The following is a 26,993-nucleotide window of genomic DNA, read 5'->3' on the forward strand; positions in this document are numbered from 1 at the left end:
CCCCTTGCTGACGAAATTGGAAATTTATGGTAAGGGCTATGGGACCAAACTGCATCCTTATACACTAATATCCCGCATGTCCAGGGCCTCGCTGCGATGGAGCACTTCCTTTCACGCCAATCACCTGCCACCCTACCTAAAACCTCTTTTCTTATTACCTTAGCCAGCTTCATCCTGACCCACAACTTCTTCACTTTTGAAGGCCAGACATACCAACAATTAAAGGGAACAGCCATGGGTACCAGGATGGCCCCCTCATACGCCAACCTATTCATGGGTCGCTTAGAGGAAGCCTTCTTGGTTACCCAAGCCTGCCAACCCAAAGTTTGGTACAGATTTATTGATGACATCTTCATGATCCGGACTCACAGTGAAGAAGAACTCCAGAATTTCCTCTCCAACCTCAACTCCTTTGGTTCCATCAGATTCACCTGGTCCTACTCCAAATCCCATGCCACTTTCCTTGATGTTGACCTCCACTTGTCCAATGGCCAGCTTCACACGTCCGTCCACATCAAACCCACCAACAAGCAACAGTACCTCCATTACGACAGCTGCCACCCATTCCACATCAAACGGTCCCTTCCCTACAGCCTAGGTCTTCATGGCAAACGAATCTGCTCCAGTCCGGAATCCATGAAGCATTACACCAACAACCTGACAACAGCTTTCGCATCCCGCAACTACCCTCCCGACCTGGTACAGAAGCAAATAACCAGAGCCACTTCCTCATCCTCTCAAACCCAGAACCTCCCACAGAAGAACCACAAAAGTGCCCCTCTTGTGAAAGGATACTTTCCAGGACTGGATCAGATTCTGAATGTGGCTCTCCAGCAGGGATACGACTTCCTCAAATCCTGCCCTGAAATGAGATCCATCCTTCATGAAATCCTCCCCACGCCACCAAGAATGTCTTTCCGCCATCCACCTAACCTTCGTAACCTCTTAGTTCATCCCTATGAAATTCCCAAACCACCTTCCCTACCCTCTGGCTCCTACCCTTGTAACCGCCCCCGGTGTAAAACCTGTCCCATGCACCCTCCCACCACCACCTACTCCAGTCCTGTAACCCGGAGGGTGTACACGATCAAAGGCAGAGCCACGTGTGAAAGCACCCACGTGATCTACCAGCTGACCTGCCTACACTGTGATGCATTCTATGTGGGAATGACCAGCAACAAACTGTCCATTCGCATGAATGGACACAGGCAGACAGTGTTTGTTGGTAATGAGGATCACCCTGTGGCTAAACATGCCTTGGTGCACGGCCAGCACATCTCGGCGCAGTGTTACACCGTCCGGGTAATCTGGATACTTCCCACTAACACCAACCTATCCGAGCTCCGGAGTTGGGAACTTGCTCTTCAATATATCCTCTCTTCCCGTTATCCACCAGGCCTCAATCTCCGCTAATTTCAAGTTGCCGCCACTCATACCTGTCATTCAACAACATTTTTGCCTCTGCACTTCCGCCTCGACTGACATCTCTGCCCAAACTCTTTGTCTTTAAATATGTCTGCTTGTGTCTGTATATGTGTGGATGGATATGTGTGTGTGTGCGCGTGTATACCCGTCCTTTTTTCCCCTAAGGTAAGTCTTTCTGCTCCCGGGATTGGAATGACTCCTTACCCTCTCCCTTAAAACCCACATCCTTTCGTCTTTCCGTCTCCTTCCCTCTTTCCTGATGAGGCAACAGTTTGTTGCGAAAGCTTGAATTTTGTGTGTGTGTTTGTGTTTGTTTGTGTGTCTATCGACCTGCCAGCGCATTCGTTCGGTGGGTCACATCATCTTTGTTTTTGGATGTATTTTTCCCACTTGGAATGATTCCCTCGATGAAGTGACTTACCAAACGAAGCGCTGGCAGGTTGATAGACACACAAACAAACACACAAAATTCAAGCTTTCGCAACAAACTGTTGCCTCATCAGGAGAGAGGGAAGGAGAGGGAAAGACGAAAGGATGTGTGTTTTAAGGGAGAGGGTAAGGAGTCATTCCAATATCGGGAGCGGAAAGACTTACCTTAGGGGGAAAAAAGGACAGGTATATACTCTCGCACACACACACACACACACACACACACACACACACACACACACACACACACACATATATATACAGACACAAGCAGACATATTTGAAGACAAAGAGTTTGGGCAGAGATGTCAGTCGAGGCGGAAGTGCAGAGGCAAAGATGTTGTTGAATGACAGGTATGAGTGGCAGCAACTTGAAATTAGTGGAGATTGAGGCCTGGTGAGTAATGGGAAGAGAGGATATATTGAAGAGCACGTTCCCATCTCCGGAGTTCGGATAGGTTGGTGTTGGTGGGAAGTATCCAGATAACCCGGACGGTGTAACACTGTGCCAAGATGTGCTGGCCGTGCACCGAGGCATGTTTAGCCACTGGGTGATCCTCATTACCAACAAACACTGTCTGCCTGTGTCCATTCATGCGAATGGACAGTTTGTTGCTGGTCATTCCCACATAGAATGCATCCCAGTGTAGGCAGGTCAGTTGGTAAATCACATGGGTGCTTTCACACGTGGCTCTGCCTTTGATCGTGTACACCTTCCGGGTTACAGGAGTGGAGTAGGAGGTGGTGGGAGGGTGCATGGGACAGGTTTTACACCGGGGGAGGTGACAAGGATTGGAGCCAGAGGGTAGGGAGGGTGGTTTGGGGATTTCATAAGGATGAACTAACAGGTTACGAAGGTTAGGTGGATGGCGGAAAGACACTCTTGGTGGAGTGGGGAGGATTTCATGAAGGATGGATCTCATTTCAGGGCAGGATTTGAGGAAGTCGTATCCCTGCTGGAGAGCCACATTCAGAGTCTGGTCCAGTCCTGGAAAATATCCTGTCACAAGTGGGGCACTTTTGTGGTTCTTCTGTGGGAGGTTCTGGGTTTGAGAGGATGAGGAAGTGGCTCTGGTTATTTGCTTCTGTACCAGGTCGGGAGGGTAGTTACGGGATGCGAAAGCTGTTGTCAGGTTGTTGGTGTAATGGTTCAGGGATTCCGGGTTGGAGCAGATTCGTTTGCCACGAAGACCTAGGCTGTAGGGAAGGGACCGTTTGATGTGGAATGGGTGGCAGCTGTAATAATGCAGGTACTGTTGCTTGTTGGTGGGTTTGATGTGGACGGACGTGTGAAGCTGGCCATTGGACAGATGGAGGTCAACGTCAAGGAAAGTGGCGTGGGATTTGGAGTAGGACCAGGTGAATCTGATGGAACCAAAGGAGTTGAGGTTGGAGAGGAAATTCTGGAGTTCTTCTTCACTGTGAGTCCAGATCATGAAGATGTCATCAATAAGTCTGTACCAAACTTTGGGTTGGCAGGCCTGGGTAACCAAGAAGGCTTCCTCTAGGCGACTCATGAATAGGTTGGCATATGAGGGGGCCATCCTGGTACCCATGGCTGTTCCCATTGATTGTTGGTATGTCTGGCCTTCAAAAGTGAAGAAGTTGTGGGTCAGGATGAAGCTGGCTAAGGTAATGAGAAAAGAGGTTTTCGGTAGGGTGGCAGGTGATTGGCGTGAAAGGAAGTGCTCCATCGCAGCAAGGCCCTGGACGTGTGGAATATTTGTGTATAAGGAAGTGGCATCAGTGGTTACAAGGATGGTTTCCGGGGGTAACAGATTGGGTAAGGATTCCAGGCGTTCGAGAAAGTGGTTGGTGTCTTTGATGAAGGATGGGAGACTGCATGTAATGGGTTGAAGGTGTTGATCTACGTAGGCAGAGATACGCTCTGTGGGGGCTTGGTAACCAGCTACAATGGGGCGGCCGGGATGGTTGGGTTTATGAATTTTGGGAAGAAGGTAGAAGGTAGGGGTGCGGGGTGTCGGTGGGGTCAGGAGGTTGATGGAGTCAGGTGAAAGGTTTTGTAGGGGGCCTAAGGTTCTGAGGATTCCTGGAAGCTCTGCCTGGACATCAGGAATGGGATTACCTTGGTAAACTTTGTATGTGGTGTTATCTGAAAGCTGACGCAGTCCCTCAGCCACATACTCCCGACGATCATGTACCACGGTTGTGGAACCCTTGTCAGCCGGAAGAATGACGATGGATCGGTCAGCCTTCAGATCACGGATAGCTTGGGCTTCAGCAGTGGTGATGTTGGGAGTAGGATTAAGGTTTTTTAAGAAGGATTGAGAGGCAAGGCTGGAAGTCAGAAATTCCTGGAAGGTTTGGAGAGGGTGATTTTGAGGAAGAGGAGGTGGGTCCCGCTGTGACGGAGGACGGAACTGTTCCAGGCAGGGTTCAATTTGGATAGTGTCTTGGGGAGTTGGATCATTAGTTGTAGGATTAGGATCATTTTTCTTCGTGGCAAAGTGATACTTCCAGCACAGAGTACGAGTGTAGGACAGTAAATCTTTGACGAGGGCTGTTTGGTTGAATCTGGGAGTGGGGCTGAAGGTGAGGCCTTTGGATAGGACGGAGGTTTCGGATTGAGAGAGAGGTTTGGAGGAAAGGTTAACTACTGAATTAGGGTGTTGTGGTTCCAGATTGCGTTGATTGGAATTTTGAGGTTTTGGAGGGAGTGGAGCTGGAAGTGGGAGATTGAGTAGATGGGAGTGACTGGGTTTGTGTGCAATGAGAGGAGGTTGAGGTTTGCTGGAACAGTTGTGAAGGGTGAGTGAGTTGCCTTTCTGGAGGTGGGAAACCAGGAGATTGGATAGTTTTTTGAGGTGGAGGGTGGCATGCTGTTCTAATTTGCGGTTGGCCTGTAGGAGGATGCTCTGAATAGCCGGTGTGGATGTGGGAGAGGAAAGATTGAGGACCTTTATTAAGGATAGGAGTAGACGGGTGTGTTCGTTGGCTGAGTTGATGTGTAGGTGAAGGATTAAGTGGGTGAGGGCAATGGATTGTTCAGTTTGGAACTGGTATAAGGACTGATCGAAAGAAGGGTTGCAGCCAGAGATGGGAACTTTAAGTGTGAGGCCTTTGGGGGTAATGCCAAATGTCAGACAAGCCTGAGAAAATAAAATATGGGAGCGTAATCTGGCTAGGGCGAGGGCATGTTTGCGGAGGGAATGTAAATAAAACTTAATGGGGTCGTTGTGGGGGTGTTGTGAGGGTGACATGGTATTAGAAGGTGGAAAGTGTAACATGAGGTTGAAATGAAAATGAAAGATAAAAATATATGGGGGGAGATAAAGGTGAACTAGAAAGCAACTGGAGATCTGGTATGAAAAAAGGCGAAAAAGTGTTGGTTAAGTTGATCCTGTGGTGAACTTGGGTTGGTAGACAGCGATATGCATAAAGGATAGGTGGTTGTGTTGCCGCTAAAACACGTTAAAGGACGGAGAAATTCGGGAAAATTTAGAAAAAACGTGTAAATGTATTAAAAGGAGTAGTGTTGTGGTGAAAGATTACGAAAATGGTGCTAACAATTATCTGACGAAGAAATAATGACGTTAAAACCTGTGGGGAGTGGCTAAAAATGATCAGTGATGTGCGAAAAACGGAAGTGGAAATAAAGTGAAAGTTATTAGAACTGGCCGAAATGGTTGTTTAATACGTGAAAGCAGCTGTTATTGAACTAGAAACGGTGGATTTTATAGCAGCGGTAGTGTTGGAAGCGGAAAATAAATTTTTTTTGGTTATGGTTTGGAAGTGGGTTACGTATTATTGAGTATATATAGGCGAGATAAAATTGTATAGTAGATTACGGTAAAAAGGGGCAGGTGAATACAAAGTGAGACTACTGGTAAAAACAGAAAGAGAAAATAAAGAGAAAATAAGACGACAGGAAAGATTTCGAAATGCAACAGCGACAATAACAAACGTAATTGTTGGGTTCAAATTAATGATATGATTATAATAGAGGGAAACATTCCACGTAGGAAAAATATATCTAAAATCAAAGATGATGTGACTTACCAAATGAAAGTGCTGGCAGGTCGACAGACACACAAACAAACACAAACATACACACAAAATTCAAGCTTTCGCAACAAACTGTTGCCTCATCAGAAGAGATGGAAGGAGAGGGAAAGACGAAAGGATGTGGGTTTTAAGGGAGGGGGTAGGAGTCATTCCAATCCCAGGAGCGGAAAGACTTACCTTAGGAGGAAAAAATGATGGGTATACACTCGCACACACACACATATCCATCCACACATATACAGACACAAGCAGACATATTTAAAGACAAAGAGTTTGGGCAGAGATGTCAGTCGAGGCGGAAGTGCAGAGGCAAAGATGTTGTTGAACTATCCAATCTCCTGGTTTCCCACCTCCGGAAAGGCAACTCACTCACCCTTCACAACCGTTCCAGCAAACCTCAACCTCCTCTCATTGCACACAAACCCAGTCACTCCCATCTACTCAATCTCACACTTCCAGCTCCACTCCCTCCAAAACCTCAAAATTCCAATCAACGCAATCTGGAACCACAACACCCTAATTCAGTAGTTAACCTTTCCTCCAAACCTCTCTCCCAATCCGAAACCTCTGTCCTATCCAAAGGCCTCACCTTCAGCCCCACTCCCAGATTCAACCAAACAGCCCTCGTCAAAGATTTACTGTCCTACACTCGTACTCTGTGCTGGAAGTATCACATAGCCACGAAGAAAAATGATCCTAATCCTACTCCTAATGATCCAACTCCCCAAGACACTATCCAAATTGAACCCTGCCTGGAACAGTTCCGTCCTCCGTCACAGCGGGACCCACCTCCTCTTCCTCAAAATCACCCTCTCCTAACCTTCCAGGAATTTCTGACTTCCAGCCTTGCCTCTCAATCCTTCTTAAAAAACCTTAATCCTACTCCCAACATCACCACTGCTGAAGCCCAAGGTATCCGTGACCTGAAGGCTGACCGGTCCATCGTCATTCTTCCGGCTGACAAGGGTTCCATGACTATGGTACTTGATCGTCGGGAGTATGTGGCTGAGGGACTGCGTCAGCTTTCAGACAACACCACATACAAAGTTTGCCATGGTAATCCCATTCCTGATGTCCAGGCAGAGCTTCAAGGAATCCTCAGAACCTTAGGCCCCCTACAAAACCTTTCACCTGACTCCATCAACCTCCTGACCCCACCGACACCCCGCACCCCTACCTTCTACCTTCTTCCTAAAATTCACAAACCCAATCATCCCGGCCGCCCCATTGTAGCTGGTTACCAAGCCCCCACAGAACGTATATCTGCCTACGTAGATCAACACCTTCAACCCATTACATGCACTCTCCCATCCTTCATCAAAGACACCAACCACTTTCTCGAACGCCTGGAATCCTTACCCAATCCGTTACCCCCAGAAACCATCCCTGTAACCATTGATTCCACTTCCTTATACACAAATATCCCGCACGTCCAGGGCCTCGCTGAGATGGAGCACTTCCTTTCACGCCGATCACCTGCCATCCTACCTAAAACCTCTTTCCTCATTACCTTAGCCAGCTTCATCCTGACCCACAACTTCTTCACTTTTGAAGGCCAGACATACCAACAATTAAAGGGAACAGCCATGGGTACCAGGATGGCCCCCTAGTACGCCAACCTATTCATGGGTCGCTTAGAGGAAACCTTCTTGGTTACCCAGGCCTGCCAACCCAAAGTTTGGTACAGATTTATTGATGACATCTTCATGATCTGGACTCACAGTGAAGAAGAACTCCAGAATTTCCTCTCCAACCTCAACTCCTTTGGTTCCATCAGATTCACATGGTCCTACTCCAAATCCCATGCCACTTTCCTTGATGTTGACCTCCACCTGTCCAATGGCCAGCTTCACACGTCTGTCCACATCAAACCCACCAACAAGCAACAGTACCTCCATTACGACAGCTGCCACCCATTCCACATCAAACGGTCCCTTCCCTACAGCCTAGGTCTTCGTGGCAAACGAATCTGCTCCAGTCCGGAATCCCTGAAGCATTACACCAACAACCTGACAACAGCTTTCGCATCCCGCAACTACCCTCCCGACCTGGTACAGAAGCAAATAACCAGAGCCACTTCCTCATCCTCTCAAACCCAGAACCTCCCACAGAAGAACCACAAAAGTGCCCCACTTGTGTCAGGATACTTTCCGGTACTGGATCAGATTCTGAATGTAGCTCTCCAGCAGGGATACGACTTCCTCAAACCCTGCCCTGAAATGAGATCCATCCTTCATGAAATCCTGCCCACTCCACCAAGAGTGTCTTTCCGCCGTCCACCTAACCTTTGTAACCTCTTAGTTCATCCCTATGAAATCCCCAAACAACCTTCCCTACCCTCTGGCTCCTACCCTTGTAACCGCCCCCGGTGTAAAACCTGTCCCATGCACCCTCCCACCACCACCTACTCCAGTCCTGTAACCCGGAGGGTGTACACGATCAAAGGCAGAGCCACGTGTGAAGGCACCCATGTGATCTACCAACTGACCTGCCTACACTGTGATGCATTCTATGTGGGAATGACCAGCAACAAACTGTCCATTCGCATGAATGGACACAGGCAGACAGTGTTTGTTGGTAATGAGGATCACCCTGTGGCTAAACATGCCTTGGTGCACGGCCAGCACATCTTGGCGCAGTGTTACACCGTCCGGGTTATCTGGATACTTCCCACCAACACCAACCTATCCGAACTCCGGAGATGGGAACTTGCTCTTCAATATATCGTCTCTTCCCGTTACCCACCAGGCCTCAATCTCCGCTAATTTCAAGTTGCCGCCACTCATACCTGTCATTCAACAACATCTTTGCCTCTGCACTTCCGCCTCGACTGACATCTCTGCCCAAACTCTTTGTCTTTAAATATGTCTGCTTGTGTCTGTATATGTGTGGATGGATATGTGTGTGTGTGTGTGTGTGTGTGTGTGTGTGTGTGTGCGTGTGTGTGCGAGTGTATACCCGTCCTTTTTTCCCCATAAGGTAAGTCTTTCCGCTCCCGGGATTGGAATGACTCCTTACCCTCTCCCTTAAAACCCACATCCTTTCGTCTTTCCCTCTCCTTCCCTCTCTCCTGATGAGGCAACAGTTTGTTGTGGAAGCTTGAATTTTGTGTGTATGTTTGTGTTTGTTTGTGTGTCTGTCGACCTGCCAGCACTTTCATTTGGTAAGTCACATCATCTTTGATTTTAGATGTATTTTTCCTACGTGGAATGTTTCCCTCCATTATATATATATATATATATATATATATATATATATATATATATATATATATATATATATATATATATAAACAAAGATGATGTGACTCACCAAATGAAAGTGCTGGCAGGTCGACAGACTCACAAACGAACTCAAACATACACACAAAATTCAAGCTTTCGCAACAAACTGTTGCCTCATCAGGAAAGAGGGAAGGAGAGGGAAAGACGAAAGGATGTGGGTTTTAAGGGAGAGGGTTAGGAGTCATTCCAAACCCGGGAGCGGAAATACTTACCTTAGGGCGAAAAAAGGACAGGTATACACTCGCACACACACACATATCCATCCACACATATACAGACACAAGCAGACATCTTACAAGCAGACATATTTAAAGACAAAGAGTTTGGGCAGAGATGTCAGTCAAGGCAGAAGTGCAGAGGCAAAGATGTTGTTGAATGACAGGTGAGGTATGAGTGGTGGCAACTTGAAATTAGCGGAGATTGAGGCCTGGTGGATAATGAGAAGAGAGGATATATTGTAGAGCAAGTTCCCATCTCCTGAGCTCGGATAGGTTGGTGTTAGTGGGAAGTATCCAGATAACCCGGACGGTGTAACACTGCGCCAAGATGTGCTGGCCGTGCACCAAGGCATGTTTAGCCACAGGGTGATCCTCATTACCAACAAACACTGTCTGCCTGTGTCCATTCATGCGAATGGACAGTTTGTTGCTGGTCATTCCCACATAGAATGCATCACAGTGTAGGCAGGTCAGTTGGTAGATCACATGGGTGCCTTCACACGTGGCTCTGCCTTTGATCGTGTACACCCTCCGGGTTACAGGACTGGAGTAGGTGGTGGTGGGAGGGTGCATGGGACAGGTTTTACACCGGGGGCGGTTACAAGGGTAGGAGCCAGAGGGTAGGGAAGGTTGTTTGGGGATTTCATAGGGATGAACTAAGAGGTTACAAAGGTTAGGTGGACGGCGGAAAGACACTCTTGGTGGAGTGGGCAGGATTTCATGAAGGATGGATCTCATTTCAGGGCAGGGTTTGAGGAAGTCGTATCCCTGCTGGAGAGCTACATTCAGAATCTGATCCAGTACCGGAAAGTATCCTGACACAAGTGGGGCACTTTTGTGGTTCTTCTGTGGGAGGTTCTGGGTTTGAGAGGATGAGGAAGTGGCTCTGGTTATTTGCTTCTGTACCAGGTCGGGAGGGTAGTTGCGGGATGCGAAAGCTGTTGTCAGGTTGTTGGTGTAATGCTTCAGGGATTCCGGACTGGAGCAGATTCGTTTGCCACGAAGACCTAGGCTGTAGGGAAGGGACCGTTTGATGTGGAATGGGTGGCAGCTGTCGTAATGGAGGTACTGTTGCTTGTTGGTGGGTTTGATGTGGACAGACGTGTGAAGCTGGCCATTGGACAGGTGGAGGTCAACATCAAGGAAAGTGGCATGGGATTTGGAGTAGGACCATGTGAATCTGATGGAACCAAAGGAGTTGAGGTTGGAGAGGAAATTCTGGAGTTCTTCTTCACTGTGAGTCCAGATCATGAAGATGTCATCAATAAATCTGTACCAAACTTTGGGTTGGCAGGCCTGGGTAACCAAGAAGGTTTCCTCTAAGCGACCCATGAATAGGTTGGCGTACTAGGGGGCCATCCTGGTACCCATGGCTGTTCCCTTTAATTGTTGGTATGTCTGGCCTTCAAAAGTGAAGAAGTTGTGGGTCAGGATGAAGCTGGCTAAGGTAATGAGGAAAGAGGTTTTAGGTAGGATGGCAGGTGATCGGCGTGAAAGGAAGTGCTCCATCTCAGCGAGGCCCTGGACGTGCGGGATATTTGTGTATAAGGAAGTGGAATCAATGGTTACAGGGATGGTTTCTGGGGGTAACGGATTGGGTAAGGATTCCAGGCGTTCGAGAAAGTGGTTGGTGTCTTTGATGAAGGATGGGAGAGTGCATGTAATGGGTTGAAGGTGTTGATCTACGTAGGCAGATATACGTTCTGTGGGGGCTTGGTAACCAGCTACAATGGGGCGGCCGGGATGATTGGGTTTGTGAATTTTAGGAAGAAGGTAGAAGGTAGGGGTGCAGGGTGTCGGTGGGGTCAGGAGGTTGATGGAGTCAGGTGAAAGGTTTTGTAGGGGGCCTAAGGTTCTGAGGATTCCTTGAAGCTCTGCCTGGACATCAGGAATGGGATTACCATGGCAAACTTTGTATGTGGTGTTGTCTGAAAGCTGACGCAGTCCCTCAGCCACATACTCCCGACGATCAAGTACCATAGTCATGGAACCCTTGTCAGCCGGAAGAATGACGATGGACCGGTCAGCCTTCAGATCACGGATAGCCTGGCCTTCAGCAGTGGTGATGTTGGGAGTAGGATTAAGGTTTTTTTAAGAAGGATTGAGAGGCAAGGCTGGAAGTCAGAAATTCCTGGAAGGTTTGGAGAGGGTGATTTTGAGGAAGAGGAGGTGGGCCCCGCTGTGATGGGGGACGGAACTGTTCCAGGCAGGGTTCAATTTGGATAGTGTCTTGGGGAGTTGGATCATTAGGGGTAGGATTAGGATCATTTTTCTTCGTGGCAAAGTGATACTTCCAGCAGAGAGTACGAGTGTAGGACAGTAAATCTTTGACGAGGGCTGTTTGGTTGAATCTGGGAGTGGGGCTGAAGGTGAGGCCTTTGGATAGGACAGAGGTTTCGGATTGGGAGAGAGGTTTGGAGGAAAGGTTAACTACTGAATTAGGGTGTTGTGGTACCAGATTGTGTTGATTGGAATTTTGAGGTTTTGGAGGGAGTGGAGCTGGAAGTGGGAGATTGAGTAGATGGGAGAGACTGGGTTTGTGCGCAATGAGAGGTGGTTGAGGTTTGCTGGAAAGGTTGTGAAGGGTGAGTGAGTTGCCTTTCCGGAGGTGGGAAACCAGGAGATTGGATAGTTTTTTGAGGTGAAGGGTGGCATGCTGCTCTAATTTGCGGTTGGCCTGTAGGAGGATGCTCTGAATAGCCGGTGTGGATGTGGGAGAGGAAAGATTGAGGACTTTTATTAAGGATAGGAGTTGACGGGTGTGTTCATTGGCTGAGTTGATGTGTAGGTGAAGGATTAGGTGGGTGAGGGCAATGGATAGTTCAGTTTGGAACTGGTATAGGGACTGATGGAGAGAAGGGTTGCAGCCAGAGATGGGAACTTTAAGTGTGAGGCCTTTGGGGGTTATGCCAAATGTCAGACAACCCTGGGAAAATAAAATATGCGAGCGTAATCTGGCTAGGGTGAAGGCATGTTTGCGGAGGGAATGTAAATAAAACTTAATGGGGTTGTTGTGGGGGTGTTGTGAGGGTGACATGGTATTGAAGGTGGAAAGTTTAACATGAGGTTGAAATGAAAATGAAAGATAAAAATATATGGGGAGAGATAAATGTCAACAAGAAAGCAACTGGAGATCTGGTATGAAAAAAGGCGAAAAAGTGTTGGTTGAGTTGATCCTGTGGTGAACTTGGGTTGGTAGACAGCGATGTGCATAAAGGTTAGGTGGTTGTGATGCCGCTAAAACACGTTAAAGGACGGAGAAATTCGGGAAAATTTCGAAAAAACGTATTAAAAGGAGTGGTGTAGTGGTGAAAGATTACGAAAATGGGGCTAAAAATTGTCTGACGAAGAAATAATGACGTTAAAAGCTGTGGGGAGCGGCTAAAATGATCAGTGATGTGCGAAAAACGGAAGTGGAAATAAAGTGAAAGTTATTAGAACTGGCCGAAATGGTTGTTTAATACGTGAAAGCAGCTGTTATTGAACTAGAAACGGTGGATTTTATAGCAGCGGTAGTGTTGGAAGCGGAAAATAAATTTTTTTTGGTTATGGTTTGGAAGTGGGTTACGTATTATTGAGTATATATAGGCGGGATAAAATTGTATAGTAGATTACGGTGAAAAGCGGAAGGTGAATACAAAGGGAGATTACTGGAAAAAAACAGAAAGAGAAAATAGAGAGAAAATAAGACGACAGGAAAGATTTCGAAATGCAACAGCGACAATAACAAACGTAATTGTTGGGTTCAAATTAATGATATGGTTATAATAGAGGGAAACATTCCACGTAGGAAAAATATATCTAAAAACAAAGATGATGTGACTTACCAAATGAAAGTGCTGGCAGGTCGACAGACACACAAACGAACTCAAACATGCACACAAAATTCAAGCTTTCGCAACAAACTGTTGCCTCATCAGGAAAGAGGGAAGGAGAGGGAAAGACGAAAGGATGTGGGTTTTAAGGGAGAGGGTAAGGAGTCATTCCAAACCCGGGAGCGGAAATACTTACCTTAGGGCGAAAAAAGGACAGGTATACACTCGCACACACACACACATATCCATCCACACATATACAGACACAAGCAGACATCTCACAAGCAGACATATTTAAAGACAAAGAGTTTGGGCAGAGATGTCAGTCGAGGCAGAAGTGCAGAGGCAAAGATGTTGTTGAATGACAGGTGAGGTATGTGTGGTGTCACCGCTAGACACCACATTTGCTAGGTGGTAACTTAAATCGGCCGCGGTCCTGTAGTACATGTCGGACCCGCGTGTCGCCACTGTGTAATCGCAAACCTAGCGCCACCACATGGCAGGTCACAAGACACGGACTAGACCTCGCCCCAGTTGTACGGACGACATAGCTTGCGACCAGACGTACGAAGCCTTCCTCTCATTTGCCGAGAGCTTAGTCCATAGCTACTACCTAGCAAGGCGCCATTTGTATTAGTGCTTATAGCTTACTACTATTCAAGAGATGTATTCCAACAAGAGAATAAAAGTTAAGTAACATCTACGTACTTTTCTTTAGTGCATTAATAAGTCTCCTGTTCCAGTACTTCAAGCCCGTCTGCGTTAGTTTAGCGTGCACCTAGCTACCTCATTGTGTCTAGGCTGTATGAATTAGACACAACAGTATGAGTGGTGGCAACTTGAAATTAGCGGAGATTGAGGCCTGGTGGATAACGAGAAGAGAGGATATATTGTAGAGCAAGTTCCCATCTCCGGAGCTCGGATAGGTTGGTGTTAGTGGGAAGTATCCAGATAACCCGGACGGTGTAACACTGCGCCAAGATGTGCTGGCCGTGCACCAAGGCATGTTTAGCCACAGGGTGATCCTCATTACCAACAAACACTGTCTGCCTGTGTCCATTCATGCGAATGGACAGTTTGTTGCTGGTCATTCCCACATAGAATGCATCACAGTGTAGGCAGGTCAGTTGGTAGATCACGTGGGTGCTTTCACACGTGGCTCTGCCTTTGACCGTGTACACCCTCCGGGTTACAGGACTGGAGTAGGTGGTGGTGGGAGGGTGCATGGGACAGGTTTTACACCGGGGGCGGTTACAAGGGTAGGAGCCAGAGGGTAGGGAAGGTTGTTTGGGGACTTCATAGGGATGAACTAAGAGGTTACGAAGGTTAGGTGGACGGCGGAAAGACACTCTTGGTGGAGTGGGGAGGATTTCATGAAGGATGGATCTCATTTCAGGGCAGGATTTGAGGAAGTCGTATCCCTGCTGGAGAGCCACATTCAGAATCTGATCCAGTCCCGGAAAGTATCCTGTCACAAGTGGTGCACTTTTGTGGTTCTTTTGTGGGAGGTTCTGGGTTTGAGAGGATGAGGAAGTGGCTCTGGTTATTTGCTTCTGTACCAGGTCGGGAGGGTAGTTGCGGGATGCGAAAGCTGTTGTCAGGTTGTTGGTGTAATGCTTCAGGGATTCCGGACTGGAGCAGATTCGTTTGCCACGAAGACCTAGGCTGTAGGGAAGGGACCGTTTGATGTGGAATGGGTGGCAGCTGTCGTAATGGAGGTACTGTTGCTTGTTGGTGGGTTTGATGTGGACGGACGTGTGAAGCTGGCCATTGGACAGGTGGAGGTCAACATCAAGGAAAGTGGCATGGGATTTGGAGTAGGACCAGGTGAATCTGATGGAACCAAAGGAGTTGAGGTTGGAGAGGAAATTCTGGAGTTCTTCTTCACTGTGAGTCCAGATCATGAAGATGTCATCAATAAATCTGTACCAAACTTTGGGTTGGCAGGCCTGGGTAACCAAGAAGGCTTCCTCTAAGCGACCCATGAATAGGTTGGCGAAGAAAGAGTTTAGGTAGCTAAGGCAATATTTAGAGGGGCTACATAAAGGAAAGGAACTTAATGACAGTACTATGGAAAAGGAAGAGGAAATGGGTGATGATGTGCTTATATGTGTGCATATCATTAAACCATCAGTTTGGTAACTCATGATTGCAAAACACTAACACAATTTATCTACACATGCACACAGACACGATACTGTTTGTATACTTGTCAGATTTCACTTTCCACGATGCTGGAAGCTATATACAAACCTGAAAGGAGTAAGAGACATATTGTAGAGGACTGGTATGTAGTTCTGTTATGTATTTCTGCAATAAATAATTCAAGCCTCTAAAAGAAACAAATAAACAGCTGCAGTGTCATTTGCCGGGACTTCAACATTTTTGTTAAATATTTCTACAGCTGATTAGTAGTAAGTATTAAACATATAATCAAACTACTCTCCCAACTGTGATTTGAACACATGATATCTTTCATCTGTCTTTCTTGATGTACTCATATTCATACGGCATCACTGTATCAGTTGTTTGCATGTCCTCAAATTGCAAAGTCTCAGCAGGAATTGCTGTGTATTGTACAATCTCACCCTTACCCTGTACAATATATTGTGCAATATTATGGAGCAAGTGTCAATATCTTTATAGCTATGCAGCCTTATCCAATATACTGAGGAAATCAATGCTACTCTCTGAAAATTGGATGGGTGTATCACTAACGAAGAGGTACTGAATTGAATTGGGGAAAAAAAAACTTTATGATACAACTTGACTAAAAGAAGAGAACTGTTATTTGGAGGGGGGGGGGGGGGGGGAGACCAAGGCTTGAACATAGTAAGCACGTCCATATGGATGCAGGGGGAAGTAGTTATCCAGAGATGAAAATACTTGCACAAGATAGACTACCATGGAGGGCTGCAGCAAACCAGTCTTCAGACTGATGGCTACTAAAGAATAAATAGCACCTTACCTGCAGAGGCCCTTGTTCACCATGGTCAACAGCACCATCATAGGGGCAGTTAGAATCACTGCATGAGCAACATGTATCACTGCTGCAGCTCCCCCGGTCTTCATCCCAGCTGCCGGCTGTCGTAGAACCATGCCACCTCTCACAGTCACTGTAGTCAGAGTCTGCACAGGCTGGCTGGCCACTGGGAATGCCTGCACAAAGAAAGATTACATTATTGTGTAATGGAAGCATTTTTCTGTGTTAAGACTTCAAGAATCCATTGTGTGTCTACTACATGCGTGCCAGTATTTGCAGCCTTAGCTTTAAAATTATAAGTTGCATCACACCTTATGCTAAACTCTGCTTCTTATTTTATGGGTAAATGGCTCTGATTTTAGAAATTCTAGTACTTTTTTCTGAGATTGTGTAAGTACTTTCCAGTCAGATAGTCACTGTCTTTTCTTATACAGATGTCAGCTGTGTATGTTGTTATATATCCTGGTCCTTCCTGTGTGCACAATTTTCTTCTTTTTTTCTTGTTCCTTTGCCCTGTATTGCACAGGGTTGGCATAGTTAGTTTAAGTTGTGGCCAGACGCCCTTATTGTCGCCTCCCTGCACAGGATGGGATATGTGTACCCCAACTGTCTGTGTGTAGTATTATTCGTGTGAAAGCAAGCAGAAGTTCTAAATGTTCTTCCTGTGTGCGCATTTACTTGCAATATTCCCAGATTTCACATGGCAGTGGAGAAACATTCCATGATAGAATTTATAGATAGTGTTTATCAACTTTTAGTTTTCCAGTATCCTATTAAGAAACTGAATGATTTTAGTGGACATACAACTGAGCTAAGGTGACTCCCATATTTGTCCCCAATATTTTTATGGCAGGTCTCTCTCTCTCTCTCTCTCTCTCTCTCTCTCTCTCTCTCTCTCTCTTTGTGTGTGTGTGTGTGTGTGTGTGTGTGTGTGTGTGTGTGTGTGTGTATGTGTTAGTTATGATATCCACAGGCATCAAATTAATTGGATAGTTATATAAGTTACTTCCAATCATCCTCAATGTTGTGTACTGTATCATCGGCAAAGAGTTAAATTAGACAAATAGTTATTGATGCACAGAATTAGTGATTATACCCACGGCAAAGTTTCTGCTTCTGAAGGTTGAGGTTCCACAACAGTCAACAGATTTCTGCTTATTTCACTGGAGTTTAACTATTTGGCAAAAAATAAAATGCTATTTCATGACAGAAATGAATATTTTCTGTTTGAATGAATGAGTATTGTCTTTATGGAGTTGGGAAAATTAAGAGAGAGGTATTGAGGGAGTGTAACTTTGAACCCTTTCACTATCACTGGGACGTATGTTTCCCATGATAGGTTATCAAAGAACCAATGGAAATCTGCTGCATGTTATTGCTAAGTATCACTGTCTGACTACCAAAAGGAAGCCCAAAATTCTTATAATTACCAAGTGCACCTGTAGGTTGTGCTATCTTCAAGATAGACTGTTAACCCTCTGTTCACTAAATGTCTTACTCCTTATTATTCAGTATCATAAATGTCTCATATTTTATTTCATTAATTACAGTATTTTTATGATTTGAATTAATGGAAATTACTATATTTACTTGAGTATAAGAACTATTGCCCTTTTTTAAAGGCTGCTTGAGAGAATTTTATTCCTAACATGCTCTGACTCATCAAAATTACAAACAGTTTTAATAATATAAAGCTTTTGTCCAAAAAGGTTAACATTATACCCATTCTCAACTTATCCCACTTATTGATTACCTAAATTTTGATAATAAAAGGAGAAATAAAATAAAACAAAAAGAAATGGTTTACATTAATTCTTATTTTCACATTCCTTTTGCTTACTCATCCAGTTATCTATGGTATCACTATTTTTCATCATTAATGTCATCACTGGTATCAATGTCTGGGATGTTACCTGTATTTTCATCTGACTAATGTGTATTCCCAAATATGAGTAGCAATCAAAATTTATGATCTTGGTTGTCACAAATATTTGGCTGTTTCTTTTCTTCAGAATGTGTCATGATATCTGAGGTTGGGGTTACAGTGGAACCTGAGTACACAGCTATTTCTTCTGAATAAGTAGTGAATTTCACATCTATATTGATGTGATAATGTGACAATATTCCTTCATCTCTTGCTTCCAAACATGTCTTCTGCCTCGTGCTCTCTCATTGGCTGTGTAGAACCAGCAGCTGACACACCATACCTGATGGCAAGCTTTGACATCATTGCTGCATGAAACATGTAAGTATACCACTGGCTTCTATTTAGATGTTTACTGTCTCCTGCAGATATGTATACTGTTGCTGAAAAAAGTCATTTCAGAACCTGCTACAAATGGAATGGCAGGGAGTAATCAAATTAGACAATGGCTGTGATAGCACCAGCAGCAGGAATATGAACACTAGTGTCAGCAATTTTGTGATGCTATATAACCTTTCCTTATTCTTCAAAATAAATCTGCGTATAACCTCAATTTCCAAAGCTTCAGCTGTAAATGTAAGATGACACTTATATTAATCTATTACACTACATAAACATGTTGAAACCAGCAGCAATAGTTTATTTAGTTTATTCTGTGAATGTAAAATGACCCTTTATTTTTCAAATGACAGATCTGGGAAAAATCCTAGTCTTATAATCAGGTAAATGCGGTATTTAATGTTTACCTAAGTCATTTACTCATGAGGCACTGACGTGTTGGGGACATAGAACAAAAATCTTATGCACCAAGTGTCAAAATGCTTTGTGCAAAGATTGCTTAACACTGTATCATAGATAAGAGGATCGATATGACTGTCACAGGAGACACTCAAATTGTAATTATAAATATAGTCCAAGTACTTTGCTGAAAATATATATCATAAATGAAAGTACAAGATGATCATTTATTTCATTGTCACTAAGATATATAGATCTCACAACAAAATTACAGTGGAACACACATGTCCCATCCACCCCCTCAGCAGGGATGGAGGTTATGTTGTTTTTTTTTTGAACCCCAGTGTATACTCTTAAAACAGCTCAAGAGAACTGGTTTCTAAAATATCTGATTATCAGTTTTTTATTCCTATCATTTAGTGTAATAAACTTAGAAATCAACAAAGTTTGAAAATTTTTGACTCCCTGGGTTTCAAGATATTTAGAATCAAAATATTACATTAAATAGCCAATAGAAGAAAACTTAGTCCATCTACCATTCACTGCTCAAAAAGTGATAAGTGGTTGAATATTACAAAAAATCACCAACATTCTTCTAACAGTGTTAATTTTTTTAAAAACTCTGCTCAAACATCACGTCACAATCAAGGATCATACCACTATTTGGGCAATGTGAACAGTCAGTGCTAAACAGTGAAAACCAATCTCGGAGAACTCTGTTTTTCATGTTAATTTCTAAAGAGATACAGGCAGATAAAGGTGTAATGTGTAGACAGTCAACAGATCAGCCACTTTCTATTTTTATTGTAAACTATGACTAAACTGTTAAGTTTTAAGTTTTCTCATTATATGATATCACAAGTTTGTTGTGGCTTCTCCAGTTCTTAATCTTTTAAAGCAAATAGAGCATTGTATTTCACTGATACTGCACTTCGTAAAGTACTTCCAGACTAGGGATGGTGCCATTCTGTAAAATGACTAATGTCTGATGATGAAAGTGTGAAAATGATGGGGCAAGTCTTGCATACTGCATGTACATATGTATCATCTGGTAGACCACACCACATGGTAACAGGTACATTATTATTCTCAGCAATGCTATACCATTTCTTATGCCAAGTGTTTGTTGCTCGTTTCTGTTGGCATTATTATCAAAACAACACTGATTGCTTTTCTCATTTTCTACAATAACACAATATTTCAAAGCAATGGAAATTTTATGAATGAAAAGTATTCATTTTTAGAAAATGTTAATTTAAAAGCCAAATAATTTAGCACTGCTGCTATAGCTAATTGATATTTCAGTTTTTTACACAGTTATTAGCAAAAAATAAAAAAAATCCATGTTTTAACATGGAAGAAACAAATATCGAAAAATACCAGTTATTCAGAATTCAGGATTATAATACCAGTATTGGTTTTAACTGGGCAGTTTATCCCATTCCTACACTTCAGTGATGAACAAAACATCAGGAAATATTTTTTTCATATGGTTAATTCTAACTAGGATGTTAATTAAAATAACCATATGTTAATGTTTTACAGCTCTGTCCATCATATAGAGGAGTTTATTTGTCAAGAAGTTTCACTACTGTCAACAGTACACAGCACAGTGAACACCACACAATAGTCACTGGTTAGTCAATGTTTCACTCAGCTTTCTGTGACCTGATTAAAGGAATCCAGCTCCTAAACTGAAAATCTAAACTAATGGTGATCCTTCTGTATAGAGCACACCAACTACTATAGATGATTCAGGATTTTTCTGAAATCCAAAAGCATTTTTATGTTCACATGGACAGTTCCCAAGACTGCTTTGAGACAACCTGTCAACATTCTAGTGCAATGGAAAAAAATGGTTTTGTGTACCTAAATCTTTCATCATCTGCTGGGCAATGTTCTGGTGGCATAATCGTGATGACAGGTGCTCTGAAGCTAAGCTTGGTAAGGATGACTGAACACCTCTGTCGATCGCATTATATCCTCCACTTCCATGCTGTGACCCTGTTGCTAAAGCAGACAAAAGGTAATATCAAAATATACATTGGTATACACTGTTTGTTCATACTGCTAAACATATTATTTTAAAATGAATTGTAACTAAACACTGAATTTATGGTATTTGATTTACAGCCAGAGCAATATGTTTCAGTGTAGAATGCCTTGTTATTTCTTTTTACGTCATACTATTATGAAGTTACATGTGCATTTTGAAATGAAATAATATGTTCAACTATTGACTGAAATTTAATGTTGTGTAGAAATAAATATTACATAGTTTATAGGACTTCAGATACCCCTTGAATATTCCCATGTACTTCTTTACAGTTCATTCACACAAAATAATTTTATCCCCTTCCTACATTCTGTTGTTCATTCCAAAAATGTGTGCTTTATTTTCTTTGACAGAAATAACACAACAGTGCAGTGAAATGTTTGAACCATGCCCATTAAAAACTGATTGGCACATGTAAAAGTCTAATAGTACAATAAAGTAGTATCGTAAGTTAAGATCATCAGCATAAAAGATATTTTGAGTGAAACATACTATGATAAGTGGTTGTATTATATGTTGATAAGCTGAAAGATTTAACATTTCTGACTGATAAGCTTGGGGAGGATTTGGTGAAACAGCTTTTGAATTTTATTACCCTAACATAGTACTTACTAGCACTAACTGTTGTGTGTTATCCAGTGGATGGCATGAAATGTAGTAATTTTTATGAAATGTTGGCTTGTCTTGTTTCGCTGATGCTTTTCTCATATTTAAGAGCACTATACAACAATCTGTCCTTTAAAGAAGAGATCTATAATGATTTCTTTTTCTTTTTTTCATCTGTTCTACGTTGATTTGACATAGTCAGTGATGGCTTCCTCTTCTGTGCAAATCACTTCATCTCAGGATATCATATGAACCCAGTTTTTACTACCGGTATCATTTTTTGTATATTTTCCAGTCTGATTTTTGCAAATTTTTTCCCTTCAGGGGACCTTCTAGAGTCATCGAAGTTATTCCCCAATGTCTCAACATACATAAGCAAAAGCTTCTGTGGCTGTTGTCACTATGAATAAAATTCTTCATGGTATGTGACCACACTGTCAGTAAGTAAAAACAATTTGGCCAACGTTGCAAATGGCCTTCTTCGAGGTGTTCAGTTGTATTTTATTGTCAGTCTTAACACATGTGCTATCACCCTGTTGCTCCTTCCAGTTAGTTTTTTTACACATGTTCCTTTCATCACCAATTCTGTAGAGAACCTCTTCATTTCTTATTTTACAAGTCCACTTAATTTCCAGCATTCTTCTGTAAAACTACGTCTCACATGCTTTGATTCTTTCCTTTTTCAGTTTTCCCACAACCTATGATTCACTTCCATACAAGTCTGCACTCCATTAGAAACTTCTTTCTCAAGCTAAGGCCTATGTTTGATACTAGTAGACTTACTTTGGCAAAGAATGTGTCACAAAAGTCCTTTCTGCTGTCCCTTAATATTTTCATGTTTCTTTGGTTTAACTCTCCATCTGTATTCTGTGTGCTGTAAATGGTTCATCCCATTCAGCAGGACCTGTCATTCTTCATAACTTCAGAGTTGACAGCAGTGTGATTGATATCTTTTTACTCTGAATTTTAATCCCACTTCTAAATTTTTCTTTTACTTCCTTTATTGTACCTACAATACAGAGGCCAAAAAATAGAGGAGAGAGTCGGCATCCCTGCCTTACATTCATTTTAAACTGAGCACTTCTATTATGGTCTTCCATGCTAATTATTCCCTCATGTGTCTTATCCATTATGTATACCAGAATAAAAAATACTCCTATCATAGCACAAAAAGGGGACTATGTCCTGGGCAAAGTTAGGGTTGGGTTGGGTTGTTTGGGGGAAGAGACCAAACTGCGAGGTCATCGGTCTCATTGGATTAGGGAAGGATGGGAAGGAAGACGGCCGGGCCCTTTCAAAGGAACCATCCCGGCATTTGCCTGGAGCGATTTAGGAAAATCACAGAAAACCTAAATCAGGATGGCCGGACACAGGATTGAACCATCGATCCTCCCGAATGCGAGTGCAGTGTGCTGACCACTGCGCCACCTTGCTTGGTGGCCAAGTTAGGGGTATAAAAGAAGGGAACTAGCTTTTCAACTCATCTGTCAGCTTCGAAGACATTTAAATCAAAATGTCTTGACATAGTCATTCTTTTTTACTTGTTACTATTTGTACCCAGGCAAAGTAATATAATGCATCATGTAATCCCTTCTTTTTCATCCCTAATTCTGCCTAGGACATATTCACCTTTTTTGTGCTATATCAGAGCATTTTTCATTCTGATCCCCAACCGTTACTGTACCATAATTTTGACATTAGACAGCCATAACTTAGCAACCAATTTAGATTTCTGTTGAGTCAGGTAACGACTGATCTGATACAGGTCTTTTTATTGTCTTTCAAACCGTGTTGCTTATACTGTGGAAGTAGATCAAGTTTTCACAAAAACAATGGGATGACCATCAATTGCATGTATTTGTCTACCTTATTACAGAATTTGAACCGATTTGTACAAGTCTGAAACATAAAGTGGTGCACATAAAAAAAAAAGGAAATGGTTTTTGCATGTAGAATCTGAAGGAAGCTAGATTTTTGAAAGCAGGTTTTCAATTTAATTGTAAGAATGGATTTTTTATTTATTTGATTCATGTTAGACCATTTCCATAAATTCAGATCATGTAAGAACGAATTTTGCATTTTTCATTTAGCTTGACATTAAACCGTCTTATCTCGATCATGGATTTAAAAAAAAAAAAAAAAAAAAAAAAAAATTGACTTTATCCATTTATATATCTTCATGCAGAGTTGGAAATGATTCATACAAGTTTAAAGTATAGAAGTGGCACACTTAAAACCTTTAAGAAAATCATGTTTCTTGGACATTTTTGCGAGTAACATAGTGCACATACATATGGTGTCATTAGCTCAGAAATACTTTCAGCCAAGTTAAAGTCTTTTGCAAAGGGAGATAATCAATTCACACAATTTGCCTAGCTCCCACTCTGATTCATTGTTGCTTAATATACTTAAACATAGCTACAATAAGACAGATGTTTGAATGATTGCAAGTCTTCTAAAACTTTGTCATTCTCATTCTAATATTGGATCCCATATCTCCTGTAAACTGGAGTTCTCTTCTTCTTCTGCCACATTAGCAGGTAAGTCATCCCCCTCAGGAAGACCCTCAGTGCACTTTTTCCATCTATCTGCTCTCTTCTGTGCTTTTAAAAATGAAATTCCTTTTGCTTTCTTAATATTGACATCTTTTCTTTGCAATTTCCTGAAAGCTGTTTTGACTTCCCTATATCCTGAATATATCCTTACAACAACAATTTCCTTTTCAATTTCTGTACAGTTTTTCTGCAGACTTATTTTGCATTAAGTTCCTTGCAAATCCTTTTGTTTCCATGCCTAAGAGACTTATTTTGCCATGTTCCTTTCCATTCATGAATGTTTTCCTTCTTTATGTTTTGTTACCCACAGTTTCCTTGCAATTACCTTTCTTGTAACTATATTTGGCTGTCTAACTTCTGAGATTCTTTAGGGATGTACTCCTCATCTGGCCTTCTCATGTGATTTTTGAATATGGTATTTGCTACTGCTAGCTGAAATTTCCATCAGAACTCAATTAGTCTTTTTCCTCTCTCAGTCCTAATACTGAGCCCATATTCTTTATCCAAACTGCCTTCTGTTCCTTCCTCTACTACAGCACTCCAGTCCCTCATAATTGTTAGATTTTCATTTCCCTTTCCTTACTGACTTACCTATTCTTCTCTATCCTCTCTGAGTATCTTGTAATCTTCTGCTTGCGATGTTGGAGTGTGTACTTAAACTACAGTATATAGCATTGGTTTGGTTTCAGTTCTGGTAAGACTAATCTTATCACTGAGCTGTTCACAATAATTCAGTCATTTTCCCACCTTCCTATTCATAATGAATCCTAATCTCATTACACCATTTTCTGCCACTGTTGATTTTACACTGTACTGACCTGCTCATATAGCTTTATTTTTCTGTTACACCTCACGGACCCCTGCTAAATCTAGCTTTAGCCTTTGCATTAGGATTTTCTAATTTCCCCACCACATCCCACACTCTGATCAAAGAATGTTATGTTTTCTTCACTTCATTAATCTTTTTCTTGTTTTGCAGTCCACTCCTGGACATCAAAATCGGGGACTCATCCAGAATATTTTGTCAAAGCAAATACTATTATGACACTGTTTCACTTACAGACCACATATTTATGACACTTTTTTCAATTACAGATCACACATACTAGGGATACATATTTTGTGCCTCTAATGCTTGTTTTCCAAAGCCTTCTGTGCCCTCACAGCACTGAACATTTCTGATTCTTCCACCCTTTAGGCACTGTTTGTCACCTGAAGGACAAACAGTTGCCCTGGATACCTGTCCACTCCTCTGCCCTATTTTGACAGAGACATTGGCAGAATAATGACGGCTCCTTATACTGGCAGTCTTTGCCACCATTGCTGTTGGTTTTTATTCAAAATCTAAATGGTGGTTGGAAATGGACCAGGGACACAGGGCAGTTGCATCAGTAGTCAAAGATACTACTCTATGTCATAATTACTATGATTTCCTACAGTGCTGACACTGCATTATGATTCTTCTTCTTCTTCTTCTTCTTCTTCTTCTTCTTCTTCTGAGGTTATCTCATTTGATCTCATTAAAAACTTGCTATTTACAATGCTCAATTACTGACTGGGCTAAGAATACATTTTTTTCCATCTTCCTACATAAGTAAAAGTGAATGGTTAGGATTTCAGTAAATAGTATAGCAAAAGGCTGTGGAGTTATTTGATGCATCTGACACTTTAAGGCAACTCTATATATATATCAATTGTATAGGTTTGGAATACTAATTTTTACAATGTACTAAGAGTCACAGATGTGAAATCTTCATTTAAAACATTTCCAGCAAAGAGAGTGTAAACTGTGATGGAGGATGTAATTTAGCTCTTCACATCTAAGTCTTCAAATCTGAGGTGTTACTGGATGATAATAATAAGGCCTTATAAGCACACCAGTCTTCTCCATCTGGTTCAGGCTGTTCACACCTTAAAACTTTAAAACCTGATATATCATTGGTCAAGCTTTTTGCTTTTCTATATGATTCCACAGAAGCTGACAATATTTGCATTTATATTTTTAAATTTTAGGCTAAATTTCAGTTCCCTGTATATGTATGTCTCATATAGTAAATGTAAGGTTTCATATTTTGATTAACACATATTTTTATTCATTGACTGATATTTAAAGTAATCAACATTTACTTTTAGTTTCTTATATTAATGTTTTATTTAGTCATTATATAGTATGGGAACATACATAATGAGTTACACATGTTCATCAAGTTAGCTTTGAAACGAAATATATGTACCTGAGTTGTTCTGTTGGTTGTAATATGTGCTAGGATTTTCTCCATAAAGAAGAGAGCCACTTTCATATATATTTTCCTCCTGCGGATTGTCACTATATGGGCTTTTACTAGCAGGCTTGTGTTGGAAAGATTGATCACTGTGGTTGCTGCTGCTTCTCCCTTGGTTGCAGTTAAATCCTTGAGGAAAATTTGGTACCTAAGAAATTAACAAATTTATTTTTGCATTATAAACATTTGCAAAATGAAATCTCAGAGAAGCAGAGTAGGACTTAACAGAATGAAGAGAATAAGGAATGAGATGGTGAGAAGTAGTGGAAGAGAAGCCCATGCAAGAGACCAGAGAAAGACTAAGATGGTATGAGAATGTTAAAAGAGTGGGAGGTGACAGGATATCAAAATAGGCCCTGCAAATGATAATTTGGGGGGGGGGGGGGTTAAGAGACCTAGAGGAAGAACAGGAGACAAATGGATTGTTGGATGTGATGGGACAGGGTGGAGCATGGATAGGAAAAGATGGAGATATTTATGTTCTAAAAAGACCCAGCCAAGTGTAGGAAACTGTACAAGAAGATGATGGTGATGATGATGAATGTCTGCATAATAAGAATAAAGTTTGTAAGAATGTCAGTAGAATGAGTACTTGAAGACCACTTCCACTATGACTAAAATTAAAAAAAAGTTAGATCAAATAAATTACATA

The 26,993-nt window shown here is 42.4% G+C and overlaps 1 protein-coding gene across 1 annotated transcript in view; it reads right to left on the reverse strand.

Annotated features, from left to right (window-relative positions):
- The window catches only part of LOC126204093 (protein sax-3-like), a 93,781-nt gene that overhangs the window by 9,504 nt on the left and 57,284 nt on the right, over positions 1 to 26,993 (reverse strand). The window contains exons 18-20 of the mRNA XM_049938511.1: positions 26,294 to 26,489; positions 20,712 to 20,852; positions 16,166 to 16,356 (exon numbers count right to left, since the gene is read on the reverse strand). Coding sequence (XP_049794468.1) covers positions 16,166 to 16,356; positions 20,712 to 20,852; positions 26,294 to 26,489 — 528 coding nt within the window. The remainder of the gene's footprint in view (positions 1 to 16,165; positions 16,357 to 20,711; positions 20,853 to 26,293; positions 26,490 to 26,993) is intronic.

The sequence above is a fragment of the Schistocerca nitens genome, chromosome 9, assembly GCF_023898315.1.
Source record: "Schistocerca nitens isolate TAMUIC-IGC-003100 chromosome 9, iqSchNite1.1, whole genome shotgun sequence".
NCBI lineage: Eukaryota > Metazoa > Arthropoda > Insecta > Orthoptera > Acrididae > Schistocerca > Schistocerca nitens.